This window comes from Maylandia zebra, linkage group LG8 (genome assembly GCF_041146795.1).
Source record: "Maylandia zebra isolate NMK-2024a linkage group LG8, Mzebra_GT3a, whole genome shotgun sequence".
NCBI classification, from domain to species: domain Eukaryota; kingdom Metazoa; phylum Chordata; class Actinopteri; order Cichliformes; family Cichlidae; genus Maylandia; species Maylandia zebra.
This window is the reverse complement of record NC_135174.1, coordinates 24,539,425-24,556,996: the sequence shown is the minus strand read 5'-3', so window position 1 is coordinate 24,556,996 and position 17,572 is coordinate 24,539,425. Positions and strand designations below refer to the sequence as shown.

The 17,572-nt window shown below is 39.9% G+C and overlaps 1 protein-coding gene across 2 annotated transcripts in view; it reads left to right on the top strand.

The window, feature by feature from the left end:
* Positions 1 to 17,572, top strand: part of arhgap27 (Rho GTPase activating protein 27) — a 31,923-nt gene that overhangs the window by 10,339 nt on the left and 4,012 nt on the right. Inside the window, exons 1-9 of one of the 2 annotated variants that reach the window (XM_012920635.3) lie at positions 1,756 to 2,011; positions 5,855 to 6,331; positions 8,386 to 8,628; positions 9,761 to 9,841; positions 10,888 to 11,010; positions 12,769 to 12,858; positions 14,793 to 14,860; positions 14,950 to 15,037; positions 15,446 to 15,547. In XM_012920635.3, coding sequence (XP_012776089.1) covers positions 1,937 to 2,011; positions 5,855 to 6,331; positions 8,386 to 8,628; positions 9,761 to 9,841; positions 10,888 to 11,010; positions 12,769 to 12,858; positions 14,793 to 14,860; positions 14,950 to 15,037; positions 15,446 to 15,547 — 1,347 coding nt within the window. In that variant the 5' untranslated portion in view covers positions 1,756 to 1,936. Of the gene's footprint in view, positions 1 to 1,755; positions 2,012 to 5,854; positions 6,332 to 8,385; positions 8,629 to 9,760; positions 9,842 to 10,887; positions 11,011 to 12,768; positions 12,859 to 14,792; positions 14,861 to 14,949; positions 15,038 to 15,445; positions 15,548 to 17,572 lie in introns of those variants that run through there. The other variant, XM_004556738.5, reaches the window with a different exon arrangement.

Below are 17,572 nucleotides of genomic sequence, written 5' to 3'. Positions count from 1 at the left end.
CGGGCTTGTATGTTGTTTTTTTGCAATTGGTTAAAGCTTTGTCATGCTCAAGTCAGTGTTATTTCAAATAGTCATTCGTACATTATATACACTGGGCTCCCAGTTGCTGTACAAAATATATGCAACATTTTAAGCTTATAGTCCATCTGTAGTGTAGTTGTGTACATTTATCTTACTAGTAAAAGATCCCCAGTTTGATCCAGAGAGGAGACACAAATTCTTTTGGGGTTGTGTCTGTGGCAGTATTGATAGCTACCCGGTATGACAACTCCTTTTGAATAAGGGAGCCACTGAAAGTAGCTCTTATGAAGTATATAGTGCAAAAGAATAAGCAGGACAAGCTTTTGTATACCTTATCACCCATATGTTCACTAAAATGTCAGCTAATATTATGCAGGTGGTTTTATGCACATTACAAATAGAAGATTTCATGCAGGGGAATCATGTGGCCCACGAGTTCATTCTGGCCTGCTGCATGATAAATGTGAAAACTGTATTGAAGTCATTAATAATTCAGCTTTTTTTTGTTCAATAAACCTAAGTACAGAAGTAGACATCTGTCGAAAGTTAAATGCATTTCTGCATCTCGACAAGTTGTGTGAATATAAAGTGTTATTTTCTTTAGTTATTTTGTTATTGATATATTAAGTTTCAGTTCTCTCAGGCTGTCCTTCACTTTTTTATATAAATAGTTGCAAATAGTTGATAGTTCATTAAAAATAAAAGCTTTCACACTAACTTAAAATTTCAGTTACATTTCAGAAAAACCTCATGTGAAGAGCCACACCTGCCACCTAACTTTATTGGTGTACATATAGCCCACTAACTAATACACCTGACACTCCTGCATTAATGAAAATGCTTTTTGGATGTTCTTTGCAGCACTGTCTTCTGCCGTATACCCTGTAACCTGCAAGAATTTAAATTTCAACAATATAAAAAGAGAAGTTACACTCAAACCTTATTCAGGATAAAGCCAAATTCCAAATCTTCCATAAAACATACCCACACTCTCTGAAGCCCAGCTGGCTATGTTGTCCCATGCAGGAGGAAGTGTTGACTGAACAATTCAATTGAACAGAAACTAGACTTCCTGTTTCAAGCATCCACCCACATGTAGTCTGTAGATTTAGCAACACTCATCAGACAAACCTGTGAAAAAGCAGCTTTTCCATTTCCTTTTCTGGGAAATGTTTGCTCCCCCCCCCCCCCCCCCCCCCCCCCCCCACACACACACACACACACACACACATTATTAGCTGTGACCTACTAGCAGGTCTCAGCCATTAATAAAGTGTAGGCACTAGTGGCACTTAGGTGTAGGCATTAGTGTACACTTTACACACTATATGGAAGCTGCTGGTTCTACATAAGAAAACCAAGAGATTTTAAAAGCTCTACCGTTTCAAAACATCTTACTTTTCCTCTGTTGTGAATATAACATGTTTCCTTCCAAAAAGTTTGTTTCCATTGCTGTAATTTCCTTTTTTATCTTATGGGTACTCAGTCAGGAAGTAGGTTGCAGTGACCTGCAGAGTTTCTGCTGCTCCCTCTATCTTACAGTTCCCTCTGTCTTGTTTTCACTGTGTGTTTCTGCTTTGGGCTGCTGGCAGACGGTTACCCTCTACCCCCCTATCCTGTGCACAGGAATTCATGCATAGGCGTGCACAAACACACACACAGTCTGACGTGCACGCACGTCTCACCCAGTCCTTACACAGTCCCTTCCTGCTGCTGTTGTCACACAGCTCACAGTTCTCCTTTCAGTCTGGGTGCAACTGTCACAGCTGCAGTGTGAGGAGGATGTAAGCGTGTGCTTCTTGGTGTGCACTCACCTCTATCCCAGCACAAGCGGACCAAATGTAGTCGCACGGTTAAGTCGCTAGTTTTTGGTGTCTTTTGGATGGATGGCTCCTCTAGATAGTACAACATAAAGATGGTGGAAATGCAGTCCAGGTTTTGGCCAGGTCACCGGTCCAAGCGGGGCATGGCCCTGCCGGTGCCTTCTAAGGTAGGTGATCATTATTTAAGAAGCTTATAATGAAAAGCTCAGTTTTATTCATTGGTTTGTTTTTGTATCCTTATAAACTTGATAAATGATGTGCTTCCTGTTTTCTCTAACGTGATCACATCGCCCCTGCACTTATTTTGTTTCCTGTACCAAGTAAGGTGACGTACATGGCGTACTAACTGTGCCATGTTGGTTTTTAATGTTAGTTTGGACCCAAACTTTGTTTGTTAGTTCGGTTCCTGTGTTAGAGTGATGTTGGTATCAGTCTCAAAGATGTAAATTTTCATCTCACATGTGACTGATAGTCTCGGTCTTTATGGGTTGACGTTTGAATCGTCAGTTTTGTTTGTACAACAACTTGATAGAGCTAAAATTAGCCTTTAATTTTTCAGTACATTTTTTGGACACACAGTCACGTAACTAAAGTTGACATTGTCGCCAGGTTCATCCAAACATTTTCCCAAAGCAAAAGCATCAGTTCAGAGAAACGTCCTTACAAATCAAAGATCTGCATTCAAATGTTAACTACAGAACGCACTTAAAGGCTTAAAAGCATTATTGTGTTTAATTTTTTTTTACCTGATTGGTGTTTTTGTGAACAAAAATTAACATTAACAACTCAGACGTCATTGTAAATAGAGTCCACATGGGCTGAAAATAAGTTTTGTTTTTTTTTACTATTTATTTTCATTACTCAGTTTAAGGAATGGCTTGGCTCATTTAAGCTCATTCACGGTTTTGGGTTCTGTTACTATGAGATTTGTAGTATTTGTAATGTTGTAAGACTTTGTAAGATGGTGATAATACAACAATACAAGTCAGGCTGTTTTATGTAAAGTTTAGTTTTTATTTTACTGCCATTTTACTAAAATGTTTTCACCCACCCACCTACCTTTAGTGTTTCCTTTTTAGTGAACTGTATTAACACTGGTAGTAAGTACACCATAATTCCACCTACACGAGTGACTGATATAACTATGCTCAGATGTTGTTATTGTATTACTGTATATGCGTATGCACAGTTTTGCTTCGATCACGTGCAGTTAAGTTTTAGTGTTTTCTCCAAAGGATAGGGACCTTCCAGCATAGCTATTTCAGAGATCAATGATGCAGCTCTTTCATTTCCTCTGTGTCTGTCTGTACAGTTGTGTTGTTCAGGATCAATGTGTTTTGGGGTCAGCTGTCTGGTTGTCCTCATCGCTTGCCCCATAGTTATATCAAGATCAATAATAAGCCAAGTGCTAACACTGTATAGATAAAAACACACACAGTGCAATAGAGAAATGCTCTCGTTGCTCTTTTATTTTTATCACCTACATTTATCTGCCTGCTCTAAGTTGGGGTACTGTGTGGGTGACCCAAAAGCCAAGTGGTTAAAGCACATAGACCAACCACAGCGAGTCTCTGATCAGTTCCTAGCTTGCGCGACTGTCACTGCATGTCAATCCACTGCTCTCTTTCCTTACATTTCATTTGTTTTCTCTTTTAAGATTATTTAAGGATTTTTTATTATTATTTTGGCCTTTACTACATGTAAAGAGTCAAATAGGATCATGTCATTGACTGGGTGGGAGAGAAAGCAACACTACTTCACTGGATGTTGCTGTTATGTGGCATGTACTGCAATGATTTGGCTTCCAAGGTGCTTTTTCCCCAGAAGTTCTGCTTCGGGACTCTAACAATGACTACTAAAGCCAAAGGTGCTACAAAAAATGGCCTTTACTTGTACTAAAACAGCCGCATCTCTATTTCAAATACTCATTGACAACTAATAATCCTGCATTCCCAAGCAAAAGAACTCATGCAGAAACGGATTACGTTGGTGGCTGTCATTGTACCTAATAAATAAAGTCTGGAAAAGAACATAACAATGTAATTGATGCCGACTGACTGTACATATATGTGTAGTGACTTCCTCGTTTGTGAGGAAGGAAAAACTGTACAAGTCACCCATATGGAAAAGATATATATAAATCTTATAAAGTTTGTATCTGTCTTGTGTGAAACTTGTATGAAAAGCATACAAGAGTGAAAACACATAAGATCCCTTGAAAAATTATATAATGAAACTTGTATGTTTTGGATACTTACTAAAACAATATATGAAAGTAATGAGAAAGAGGCCACTTTCATGAGTAAATCATATAAGTTTTTACTATTTCTTTTCCATATGGGCAGGCTTGAAGCAAGAATCCGTGCACATTCCAATGCTCAAATTATAAATAAGGTTTGCATGAAACATGCAGGTTTGATTATTCTTGGAACTTTGTCAGTGTCCTGATCACCGTGTTGCATTTTTTCCTTTGACCGTTTTTTATGAAGATAAAAATGGACTAAATACTATCGCCCAGTGTATGTGCATGTTTATCGTGCAGTAAAAACTGTCATATTTGCCTTTCAGGTGTAAAGCAGTTAAGGAATAGTACCTTAAAACTGATCATAGTCGAAATAAGGGCAGCTCGGATAACCAGACGATGTCCATGACGGTTATTAAATATTAGCGTATTGATATAATGTCAATTGCATACATACACTACATTTAGTTATATTGTAAAGTTACAAATAGACTGTCTCCCCACCTCCAAGTAGTTGTATGTTGTATTTAATATGCCAAAAAAAGATAATGCCCAACAAACAAAGCTTTAGATGAATTTGACGGAGAGCATTTCTGCTATTTGTTCATCAGATTTTCTGCAGGTATTGTGCTATTATTGTGATTGTGACATGTACTGAGTTACTTTCTGCTGCTTCCTGTTAGCACTTTTTTTCCTTTTGTGGACTCTGTTTATTGCAGTTATGACCAGATACAGCACTGACATGCGCAGGTCTCAAGTCTTGATAAATATAAAAAATGAGACTACCTATGTGACAAGAGGTAGTTTATGGGAAAGTCTGCAGCAGAAAGGAGCCTGTCTTTTTATCTGTGCCACCATGTTCAGAAGTCTTACAAAAAGGAATAGTGGAGCACAGGTGAGAGCACAGTAACTTAAAGCAAAGGTTTTTTTGTTTTTTTTGGGCAGGAGTTGTTTCAGGTACCTACTTGTAACTAAGGAAAGGTTGAGGACAGTGGCAGCCTTTCATCGCACTCACTCTCGCTGGTGTTCTTTAAACAAATTAGTTGTGATGATCAGGATTGTTTTGCATGTTGTGTTCCTGCCATGCAGCAAGTGGACTCATGTGGAACTCTTTTCATGAAAGCAATGTGACACTGAGGACCTAACAACCCATTGAGAGAGAAAATGAAATGAAATAGGTAGTTAACTGGTTTGCAGTCGAACAAGAGGACCAAAGCTGATGCGCAATAGTAACGCATACCCTAGTTTTCAAACATCTATGGTTGGCCTGTGGTTTGGTGTTATTTGTGTGGTTGTTATTTTTATTTTTTATTTTTTTTATTTTTAATACAGTATTTAACAAAAACTTCGCAAAACCCACCACTGATCAGCACATGATCAACTATGGCAGCAAGTGCTAAATACAGACGGTGCTTAAACCCATGTGGAGGTGGTTTTGTGGACAAATATAGGTTTTGATTATTACTGAGGGAAGAGCGTGTCTGTGGGGGTTTTTTCAGCTCTAAGCTACTTCCTGTGCTCTGTAAGATGCGGAAGGCTGACTTATAAAGAGCAATAGTAAGAGCAGTGGACTGAAGACAAGTACTTGACACTGCTGACAATACTTGCGCTACTTTTTTGTGTGTTTACAGGAACACTAAAGTGACAAGATCTGAGTTTGACACCTTCAAAAATGAACTCCACAGAAGAATCTACTTTGTTTGCTTTAAACTTGTGTTTTGTAATGTAGAAGCACATATGAATGAGTCCCTTCTTTGTTTTTCCACAGGTGCAGGATGAAAATCTCCGGTCAGCAGTGTACGTCAATGTAGCAGAGCTCCGGAAAAGCATCTCAGAGTCTCCTCCATCGGCTCCTTCGTCCTACTCTCCTTCCTACCTTAACCCAGAGGGATGGGAGGTGCACGTTGACGACGAAAGTGGACAGGAGTATTACTACCACCCCAACACAGGGCGCACAACCTGGGACAGCCCTTTTGTAGACCCCTCCACAGACCCCGAACCACTCCCTGCAGAGGAGCCTTATTCCCCCTCACCTCCTCAATCTCCTGTCCTTTCTCTGTCCACCGCCTCCCCACCGGTGTGGACCTCAGACTGGGAGCAGTTAGTGGATGAGACCAGTGGTCGCCCATACTTCTACAACCCAATGTCTGGGGAAACATCTTGGGAGCCCCCTGAGCATCCTCAGAGCCCCTACCCGCCTCTGATGGAGCCTATGAGTGTGCACAGGTTTCATGAGGATGAGCGGGTAAGGACAGCATGGCTGCTCTACTTAGCCGCTCTCTGTCTCCTGTTTTAGCTTCACCCAAGGGAAAGCTGTAAATACAGTCTGCTTTTAATGGAATTAAATCTCCTGCACCTACATAGCTAGTAGGACTCATTTTCATCAGGGAATCTCACAGCCCTGGCACTTAATATCCACAACAGTGGACACTAAGTAGTATTGTCTCTTAACTTTAAATGAAGACAGGCATCTGTGCTCATTTTAAATTACCTAAAAATTATTGGTGATGTTTTGTTTCTTCTGGGAAATTGGGCAAATTTGAGAAACAGTTCACTTCAAATTACCACTCACATTTATATCATGAAAAGTTTTTTAACAGTGCAAGCAGGCAGTGACCCCATTTTTCCCCTTGAATGACTTTTCTGAGCTGGAGAAAAAGCATTAATAGGCCAAGAAAGAATAATACACCGAGGTCATGAAACTATTCTGACTCATTTATGAAAGTCATAGGGAAGTCATCAAGCTCTATTTCGGGGTCACAGTAAGAAATTATCCAATCAAGATGATTCCGTGGGATGTAGCAACATTTCAAAACAGGAAAGGGCCGAGGAGGCGTTAATACTTTTACTATTATTATTCTTTATTAAACAGGAAATGAAACTCTTGGGATTAAGAGCATCCTAGGCCAAGAATGGCAGTATTAACATAGCATGTTTTTTAATAGTGAGAGAAATCAGAGCTTATGGAAAACAAAACTGCATATTGTGGTTTAAAACTTGGGATTCTCTTGCTGTGAAACAGCAGCGCTAATAAAACAGGAGGTCAAGATTCACCAAGGGGGGATTAAATCATTAGACTTAGATGGCAACTGACCGTGATGGTATATCACAGAGCTAAGCATCAAAATCTCATGAACCAACGTGCATGAATTAATACTTTTTCATGAATGTTGGTATTACTGTTCTTCAATCTTGAGTTATCAGTGTTTACAGGGAGGCCTGCAGTTCTAAGTAAAAAAGATTAAAAATTGAGCAGTAATATCTGTGAATGTGTATTCTGGTGAAATTCATATGTTGTAATCGTGATGAAATAAGCACAAGTTCTTCCAGGGAGTAAAGGCGCTTTTTTCTTTCTCTGTGCTGGATATGTTTGTGTTTGTTGGGGGTTGTGCAAGGCGGATGTTATATTCCTCATTAGAAATTTTGGACTTATTAGAGTAACTTTGCATAATTCAGAGTTGAAAATAAGCCTTAATTATTTTATACCGGGCCTTAATGCGGTCTCGGGTTCCTACATTGTGTGGAACAAGCCATTTTAGCTTCCTTTAAGCCAGCTTTCCTCCATCGTGGAAACAGAGAGGTTCTGGGGGCCTCTCTGTCACCAAAGGCCGGGTCACCAATTTGTCTGAAGGAACTTTATGCAGTGATAAAGGAGTTGACTCATGATTACGACATTAGGAATTCATCAGAATACACATTCATTTTCTGCTCTTTTTTTTTTTAGCCCACCACAATAACAGCAGGCTTGACTGCGAGAAATATACAAGCATGATTATAAAAACATAGTTGGTGAATTAATGAATTCATTGCTTTTACATCAAGGCATGGATATATATACAATCCCGACAGTTCATAAGGGTTTTACGTTGCTGATTAATTGATGCTTTTTAATGCCTAAAAACGACATAAAGTGACAATAATTATTTTATCCTTGACATAAAGTCTCACTTATCTTTTGGTTTTTTAATGTTATGCTTACAATAAAGTTTGCAAAGGGGGAACTATTTCCATTCAGGCCTTTCATTTGTCTTTCTTACTTTTGCAAAAGAAAAGAAATTGCTTCATTTGAAGCCTTAAAAACTGTCAGAAGATGGATTTTGAGACTTTCACGTAGAACCACATTGACTCTTTTCCATATTTTAAGTGCTTATGCATTGCTTTGCCAAATCAAACCAGTTCCTAGTTTTGGTTTAGTATTTTCCTCGTAAAATAAAACAAAACCCATTTGGGTCACAGCTCATGTGTTGAACCCTGAGTGGGACTTATGTGTAACTTAACGTACTGTGTCTTCATCCCCAGCCTCCTTTACCGGAGGAGGACTACCCCTCGGAGGATTACCCGCCTGCAGATCCACCAGAGGGCTATGAGGACACCCATGCCACAGGACCTCCAGCCCCAATCCCAAAAGACTACAGCTTCACCCATGTGACCCGGCCCGTAATCCCCAGGGCCAACCTGGACCGCAACACCCCGGCTGGTTGGAACCTCACTGTGGAGAAAGATGGGACGTGGGTGTTCACCAGTGAAAACTCTCCAGATCAGGTCTGCCCAATCAGAATTCAGGTTAATTATCTTGCAAAACGTTTGAAAATGTGATGAAACGGCTTCAAACACGTTCCAGCATAGTTACCATGATGATTGTTTGGAAACCCAGTATATCAATGTTATCTGTGATTGTTTTGACGTCATTCCAGTTGTGCAATTATCCAGGGAGGAGTGTAGCTAGTGTGGCTAAGAATAGAGTTGAGAGAAAATGACAAACACTGCATATTTTCCCCATCACACACTTCTGTCCGGTTACTGTGTGAACAGACCATGGATCTGTTTTGGAAAGTTACAAAATCGTCACGTGCAGTCCACCCAGTTTGACTCCTGGACAGGATTTCAGGCTCCATTCACTGTAATATGTTTTTGCCAAAAAACGTGTCATTTTAGTGCGTTAATGCCAAGCATCCACGCCACTTTTAAGACCTTTAAAACAAAGTCTTATGGAAACCCTAGTGTTAGTTCAAATATGGAGCAGTGTTTTATTCTTCGTGGACTCAAACAGAAAGTTTTTGAAGTGGTGCTCGGGTGGTGCTCGGGTCTTGTTAGTCATAAAAAACAAATAAGATAAACATCATATCTGGGCTGTTTGAGTTCTCCTCTCCTGTTACCTAGATTTCCTCTAGTAATAAATCACAGTTACAGTCCTGGTTTGCTTTGTAAAACTACATTCTGTCCTCAAATTACCACTTAGTTCTTTCAGTAACAGTTTCACCTCATTGGCAGCCAAAGTGGAAAAAACTCTGGTTGTACTGTTTGTCTATTGCCATTCTTCCTCTGTAGTATTTTCAAGAAGAAACCAGTTCTCTGCTTCCTGTTTATGCTGCACCATGCGCGCCCAGCCCATGCATGACTGGTCATGTGATGTGCATTTGCAAGCGTCTTAGTTTGTAATTACATTACATCCAAATATGCGACAAAGTCCTCATCTGCACTGAGATTAGCGTGGATACCATTTTCAGTAACATTTTCTCCAGCAGCATGCAGCAGATCATGTGTGAGCGTTGTTTTAGCCCTAAGGAAGTGAAACTACCTGAGCAAGACATTTTTTTTTAACTATTTACAGTAATTAACTTTTTCTGTAACACCGAGACATGTTTAACTAAAACAAGTGCATTGTGTGTAACAGTGGATCAAATCTTTGGATGAGCAGGGGCAGACCTACTACTATCTAAGAGATGGCTCCAGGTCTCTGTGGAACCTGCCCGAGGTAAAGATCTCACACCACTTAACAAAGTAGTCGACAGCGTTTTTCATGCAAGATTATCACTGATTCTTAGACATGTTTTTACAGTTTGAATATAAATTATGAAAATCAATTTCTACGTAATGCTAAATGGACTAGTTTGAATACAGCACTTTTCTATTGTACTGCACTCAAAGTGCTTTATACAACATGTCTCGTTCATCCCTCACACACACATTCACACAGCAACTTTTTCTTATTCCAGGTGTTTCTATCAAACAGTCGCACTTCGATGAGCAACTCGGGTTTCAGTATTCCGATTAGTAGATGACCTACTCTACTTCCTAAACCACAGCCACTGCCACTCCTGTACCCGTCTACTTACTGCATAGTAGATTTGAATAAACAGGAAACAAGCGTAACTTTATATGTATATTCATAGAAAACTTCTTACAGAGTAGAAGCACAGTTCTCTGCACAATGCATAAGCTACCGCAAAAGTTGCAGTTGCATGCAACACTAAGACAGTAGGCAAGAAGAGAAGATCAATTACTCAAATCAATCTTAAGAAGCAGAATTAAAACTGAAATAATATTAAGATGATCAGGAGAGCAGTAAAAATGATACGGTCCTAGAAATCAAATCTATAAATGTAGCATACATTTAATAAAGTGATCATTTTATGCTGCTAAAAGGTTTAACTAAACAGGGATGATTTTAGCTTATTTTTGAATACTGCTAATGCTGGAGTACAGCTAGTGTTATAAACTGGGAGCTCATTCAATTAGCTTGCAGTATAAAAGTTTTAGGGAGACACAGAGTGTAACGAGACAGGTAGTTGTTCCAGATTACCTGAGGGTTTGAGCCGTCTCATACTCAGGCTCTGAAATAAGGATTAAATTTTGAATATGAATTTTAACTAAAGCACTATATTTCATATCCTTTGGCAGATAAGTAGGATCAAACTTTCACTTGTCTAAATTAAAGCAACACTGATCCTTAAAGTTGCGTCCTTTCACTCATTTTCTTGCATTTAATCAATGAAACTAAACTGTGTTTTGTCCCTCTAGGCCCCTGTAGCTTATGGCCAGTTGAGGGTGGAGAATGGCGTTGAGGCGGATGGCATGTCTGTCATCAAAAACTGGAGACACACCGTGGGACCTGCTCAGTTCAGCTCTGCCCAGGAAGATGGGGTACGAACATGCACATGCATATACACCCAATAATAGCACATGCTTGTTTAAGCACAAGCTGTATCACGTATTCAGGGTGTGTCGCCTGGGTTAAACAGAAAGCTTTAGTCAGGCAAAAGTGGTGAGGGTAAGTACCTGTTTAACAATCAACACTACTATGCTTTTTAACCCTTATTTAGCAAGGCAAATTAGCTCCACACCACGCTTATTTACAGAAACAGAGAGAGGGAGGATGAGGGAGAGCAAAAAGCGATATTTCCACAAACACCTGCGACTTCTGGTATACAATAAAGGGCTTGTGCTAAACAAGTCACCTCTAGCAGTCAGGGGTTCAAAGCAACCGTGTTGCTCAAGGGCACAACACTGGATTTCTCTTCACTGGAACCAAAGAGTTTACTCAAACCAAGAAAAACAGGCTTTGGATCAACTGTCATCTTTTTGATATAAAGTTTCATTTTTTTATTAGTGTGAAAAGGCTGAATGATGACAAAGACTGTAAGCAACAGTTTATTTTTTCTTTTTTGTCGCACACCTGAAACATAAAAAGACCAGAATTATAATAATAAGTTAGGTAATACAATTGTGTATTTAAAAAAATTAAAACCAAGTGCATATTGTTAGGTGATTGTTGTTCTTCTAACCATTTAATGCCATATTAACAAGGATAGTGCTCAGTATTGAACACTGAGAAAATGTGACAGATTTAAGAAGCCAAGAAACTACATTTCATATCTGCAATCCCTAGACAGATGTTACAGTCAAACTAAAAACTAAGTATTAAGGTGGTGTTTGGAGAATCAAGTCAGGACGTTGCCCAAAGTTGTTTTCACACGTAGCACACAATGCCAGATAGCCTGGGTAGAGCTTGCAAGGGGCAGTGCACAAGACGCTCACTCTTCAGTACATGACCTGCATAGTCAGGGATTAACAGGTTAAAGACTGTTTTAATCCAGAGCATTTGAGTCCTTGTGGCAAATAAAGTCTAAAAACTTTCAGGGCTGCAGTGCACCTATGCATGTGAAGCATGGAGATAAATAGATAACACCGATTTACACATACAGGATGCCCACCCACAGCCTCAGATATCTAAATCTTGTAAGCCACATCATAGAAAATGACAGGGCAAAATGCATCTTCTATACAACCTACATGCACATTTAAGCCATTAATATATACCTACATGTGAATCATGGATTTTTTGAGATTCAGAGTCAGTCAAAACGTATTTTTCCTCACACACGGTAACCATTGTGTCACGGTGGTGTAGTATTTCGTATTTCCATAGAAAGAAGAGTCTGAGTATGAAACTGCTGGTTGTCAGGGGGGTTTGCAGAGGAACTGAGGAGGAACTGAGTCCTTTCACTTTTCAACCAATTTCAGATGGCGAGGGATGAGTTTTCCTAGATATCCTATTTTGGTGAAATGAGATACTGGTGTTTAATCATTCACCCTTTGCTACACTTCTAAACAAGTCTCACTTGGTAGTGTAGTGTAGCAACGCTATCTTCAAAGTGTTATCAACACATTGTTGTTTTTTCCAGTACATGCTACATTTGCAGCTATAGTGCAACAAATAAGCACATATTTCATCATGTAAGAGTTACTTTAGCTCCTCCTGATGATATAAGATGTTAATCATTTAAAGAAATGTAAATCTTATCTGCTGATTTTGATTTCTGCTTATTCAAAATTTAAATTTACATGCTTGGGTAAGCTTTGTGGGTTTTTTGAATGACAAATCTCCTCACTGTCTTTCAGAGATTCGCCCCGACTCACAGGAGGAACATGTCAGACTACAGCTCCAGTGACAGCTCCAGTACAGGAAACTCTCCTGAGACGCAGCAAAATGTGAGCGGAGCTTATGTCCTGCCAAGGATTGTACTGACTGACTGCTTTTGATGAATTCTCAGTAGCAACAAAATTACTCTGATCTTCACCTTTAACTGAAAGGAGTTCTGTGTCTCTCTCTTAAGGCTTTTGGGTTTTGGCCCTGGAGAAATCCTTATTATCTGACCTCAAAGTGGCTGCGCTATAATGTGGGTGGTTAGTTAGAGAGCTTGCCTGCCCTTGATCTATAGATAGGTGCATCTATCTATGATGGGCAAAAGGTGTCATTTTTTAGATAATTAGCCGAGCATTTGTTGCACTCAACCAGTTTCATTCCATGCATTAAATACTGTACTGTATTGAAATCACCCCATTGCTCACCCTTGCTGGAAACCTGCAAACCCTTTGCTGTATGTTTTTGCCTAAATGTGCATCTGGCTGAAGACAGATCTGTTGTCTTGAAACTGTGATAGATCCGGCCTGAAAGTCACTCTTGTAGATCAAAGGACAAGTTATGCGAAGTTCTTCTTTTTTCTTACTTTAAACCAAAATTGATTCTTCCTAGAATTTTTATCTGTTGAGCTCTCATTCTGGCAGCTGTACTTAATTTTATAAGAATGTTGAAAATTTACACAACCCTGCCACTGTTTGATCAATGCGTATCCTCTAAAAGTAGTCCCCCGGAAATCAACTTTGCACACACTGGGTTGACATTTACTTATATACTATATAGTGGCTCACTGTTTTAGAAGTCTTGTGGTGTTAGCGTCTCTTTAGTGTTGTGGTTCACACAGTTGCCTAACAAGTGTAAATTTCCTGTTTCAGTCTGGGGAGGGGACGCAGATCCCTTGGGGTTTGTTTTAGGAATGCAGAGCTACCTGCTGTGGTGACCAATTTTGAGGGAGCAGCTGAAAACAGCTTTGTTACTGAGACGTTGATCAATTTCATATTCATCTGTTTTTTGGGGGCGGGGTTTTGTCAAAGCCACAGGGAGTCACTGGTGATGGGCAGAAGAGCTGCATTTGGCACTGTCTGTTCAAGACCCCTGTTCTAGAGAAAAGCTGCTGTGCTGTTGCCTTAAAGCCTTAAACAACACATAACAGGACTAACAGCATAGTTTTAGCACATTGTGCATGTCATGTTAGTGTATTTGAAGCTTTCCAAATTTTTGCAAAAATGTATGCCAAGGATGCCGTAAGAAGAAATAAGAGTCTAAATAACAGTCAGGTGCTGTTAATCAAGTAAACTGGATTAACTGATCATTGGTGAGTGTAACCATCTCTATAAAAACAGAAACTTTGACAGTTAGCTAGTCTTCAGGTGTTGAAAAGCTGCATCTGAACAAACCACCAGACTCTTGTACTGTACGGTACCTTTGACAGACAAGACCAGAGTGGAGGTGTCTGTCCATAATCCACAACACCACATTCGGTGAAAAACAAACATGGCGTATCGACACAAACACCTCCTACAAGTTGTCAACCCTGGTGGTGGAGGGGTGATGATCTGGTTTTGTTTAGCGGCCACAGGATCTGAGCACCTTGCAGTCATTGAGTTGACCTCTGCATAGTAAAAAATTCTAGAGCCCAATCTGAGGACAGATCTGTCTGACAGGTAAAGCTGGGTCATGCTACAGGACAGAAATCCCATGCACAACAGCAAATCTACAACAGAATGGGTGAAAAAAGAAAAGAAGCAAACTGCTGCGAAGTAAAATCAGCACCCTTGGATGTGAAACATAAAATAAATTAATAATTATAACAATTCTTTATGCAGTGTATTGTAATAGAGAAGGCAGTGCTGTTTAATATACTCTGTATGCATAATGCTGCTGAAGACGTTTGCGTTCAACCTGCTGCCCTTCATTTCATCCCACAAGTAAATTTTACTCATAAGCCTGATAACTAAACATGATCTGCTAACAATTCAAAGATGTTTACTGTTTGTATTTTTAGGTGCAGAACTTGGAGAAAGCTGGAATTCTTAATAAAACAAAAGTGTCTGAGAATGGAAGGAAAGTAAGGTAAGAGGTTGCTTTGAGGTGTATTTTGCAAGTATCTTACTCACATTTCTCGAGTTTCTGTGTTACTTATGAATCTTCTCCCATTCCAGGAAAAACTGGGCCCCAACGTGGACTGTTCTCCATGGAGGGGTGCTGACGTTCCACAAGGACCCAAAATCTGCATCATCAGGGGCCGCGGTATAGTATACGCTTTGTATTAACAACGGAAGCGCTCATATTAATGATATGAGCATAATAATAGGAGCTCTGACACAGCATTCTTGCTCATTTCTGGCAGGGTTGTGACTAAATGTAGTCACAACTCTTCATGAAATAAGTTTTCAGTTCTTTCTTCTTGATTTTAAATATCAACTATCTGTTCTTATCATCTGCACGATACTATCACATTTCTCACCTGAGAGAGGGAAAGGAAAACCTAAACTGCAACGTGTTGCCAGCTGAGGTGTCACCTTTATGAGAATGCGTTAAGGCCCTCGGGTCACGAGCTGCCAAGGACAGCCACATCTTTTATTAAAGGCATCTTGATTCTTGGAATGCCGTGCCGTCAGTTTTGTAAACACCTGGATTTTGTTTTTCTCCTTGCAGAACAAAACCAATCACATTGTCCCGGAGGTTGCGGTGGATCTGCGCGGAGCAACGATTGGCTGGGCCACAAAGGACAAATCGAGCAAAAAGAATGTTTTAGAGGTGTGTTCGTTGACAGTGCTCATTTCTAAGCTTGTACATCCTTGATTCCTTTCTTCTCTCTCACCAGAGATGCAGATATTTAACAAAATGAGATATCCTAGCATCAGAGCCGCATTTCAAAGACATAAAACTGCATGATTTCTTCTTCTACTTTTTTTGTTATAGCCTGCTGTGTTAGTTTTTGGTCTCAGATGCCGTAGAAGTATAACAGTATAACAGACAAGCTTTATATTTAGGTCTAATTTTAATTTAATTCAGAACACACGCGGTCACAAGATGTGCATCTTTTATTACAGTTGCAAACTGTGAAGGGAAAAAACTCTGATCCCTGTTGTTCATTTGAAATACTAAAAAAAAGAATATAAACATCTGCTTATGCATAGACTCGTCCTCTATTCCAAGTGTGTTCAGCATCAAACACAAAAACAAACACTTGCTAAAGTTGTGCATCCTCGATTATAGGTCCCACGGGAAGCCTTCTTTCTTGTCTATGAAACAAAATAACCATCAATAGCATACAGAGGTTGATGTCACTGGCAGGATGTCAGAGAACAGAAAAACAGAGAAAAGAGGAGGGCACTCAGTGCCCCACATTTCACACTGAAAATCATGCCCACTGGAGGGGAAGACAATTGACCTCGAACTATAGAACTGAGATCCGAAACACTATGAAAATGCATTAAAAGCTCGCTAAATATATGAAAATTCACTTCCTTAAAAGATCATTTTAGCAGCTAGCAGTTATAGAAGTAATATTAGCTACAATGTATGGGGGGGGGGGGGGGGGGGGGGAGTATTGGGCCACACTCCAATAAAAACTCCTGCTTTAAACCCTAACCCGTCACCGGCGATGGGTTAGGGTTTAAAGCAGGGGTGTCCAAAGCCAGGCCTCAAGGGCTGGTGTCCTGCAGATTTTAGATATCACCCAGGGTCAACACACCTGCATCAAATGATTAGTTCATTACCAGGCCTCTGGAGAACTTCCAGACATGTTGAGGAGGTCATTTAGCCATTTAAATCAGCTGTGTTGGATCAAGGATACATCTAAAACCTGCAGGACACCACCCCTTGAGCCCTGGAGTTGGACACCCCTGCTGTAAAGGGTAAATTAGGTTAGGGTTTAAAGGGTTAATCCTTGAATTCAGGTGTTTTCAGCGGCTTTGCCAGAGTTGTATAATGTTGTATAATCAAACAGCGAGCCTAGGAGTGCTTCACTCTAAAGAGCTCACAGATTTCCTGCATGGTACTGTAGTAGGAGGCCACCACTGCAACAAGTCAGTTTGTGAAATTCCACGATCAACTGTAAAGCACTTGGGAACCACAGCAACTCAGCCATGGAGTGGCAGATCATGTAAAGTAACAGGGCAGAGGTGCTGAGGCATACAATGCATCAAAATCACCAGCACTCTGCTGACTCAGTCAATAAACAGTTCCACACCTCCTCGGCCACTAAAATCAGCACGAAAGCTGCACCAAGAACGTCATGTCATGGGTTTCCACAGCTGAGCGACTCCTGTAGGTGTAATGTGTAGGTGCCCAGTACTTTTGTCCATATATTGTATGTATTAGCTGGGTTGTGTAGTTTTCTAACTTGCGAACATAATGATGTTACATGTAGCTTTTATTTGCCACACAAGTTGCTTCATTCTTCCTCCTGAAGAAAGGAGCTGTAGATTCATTAGTCTTTCAGTTCTTCAAGGCCTTACAGCTCTTATTGTTCAAGAGAGCAGTGAATTGTTTTCATTTTCAATATGGGCGGGACGTCTCTCTATGTGTGCGATTTAATGTTTTTTTGTATATGTGGGTGTGTTCGTGCTTTAGTAGAGCTGGTTCCATAAATGCACAGCTAAAATAAGATCTCACTCACTTCCTCCTTGAAAAAAGTTTTGCGAGTTCAGTCAGTAACAGGAGCTCTTCTATAAATAATCTAGCAGCGATTTATGAGTCACATCATATGTTTGGGTTTGTGCTTGCAAAAATAAAAATGTATATATATATATAAATTCTTTTAATCTGTGATTTTTC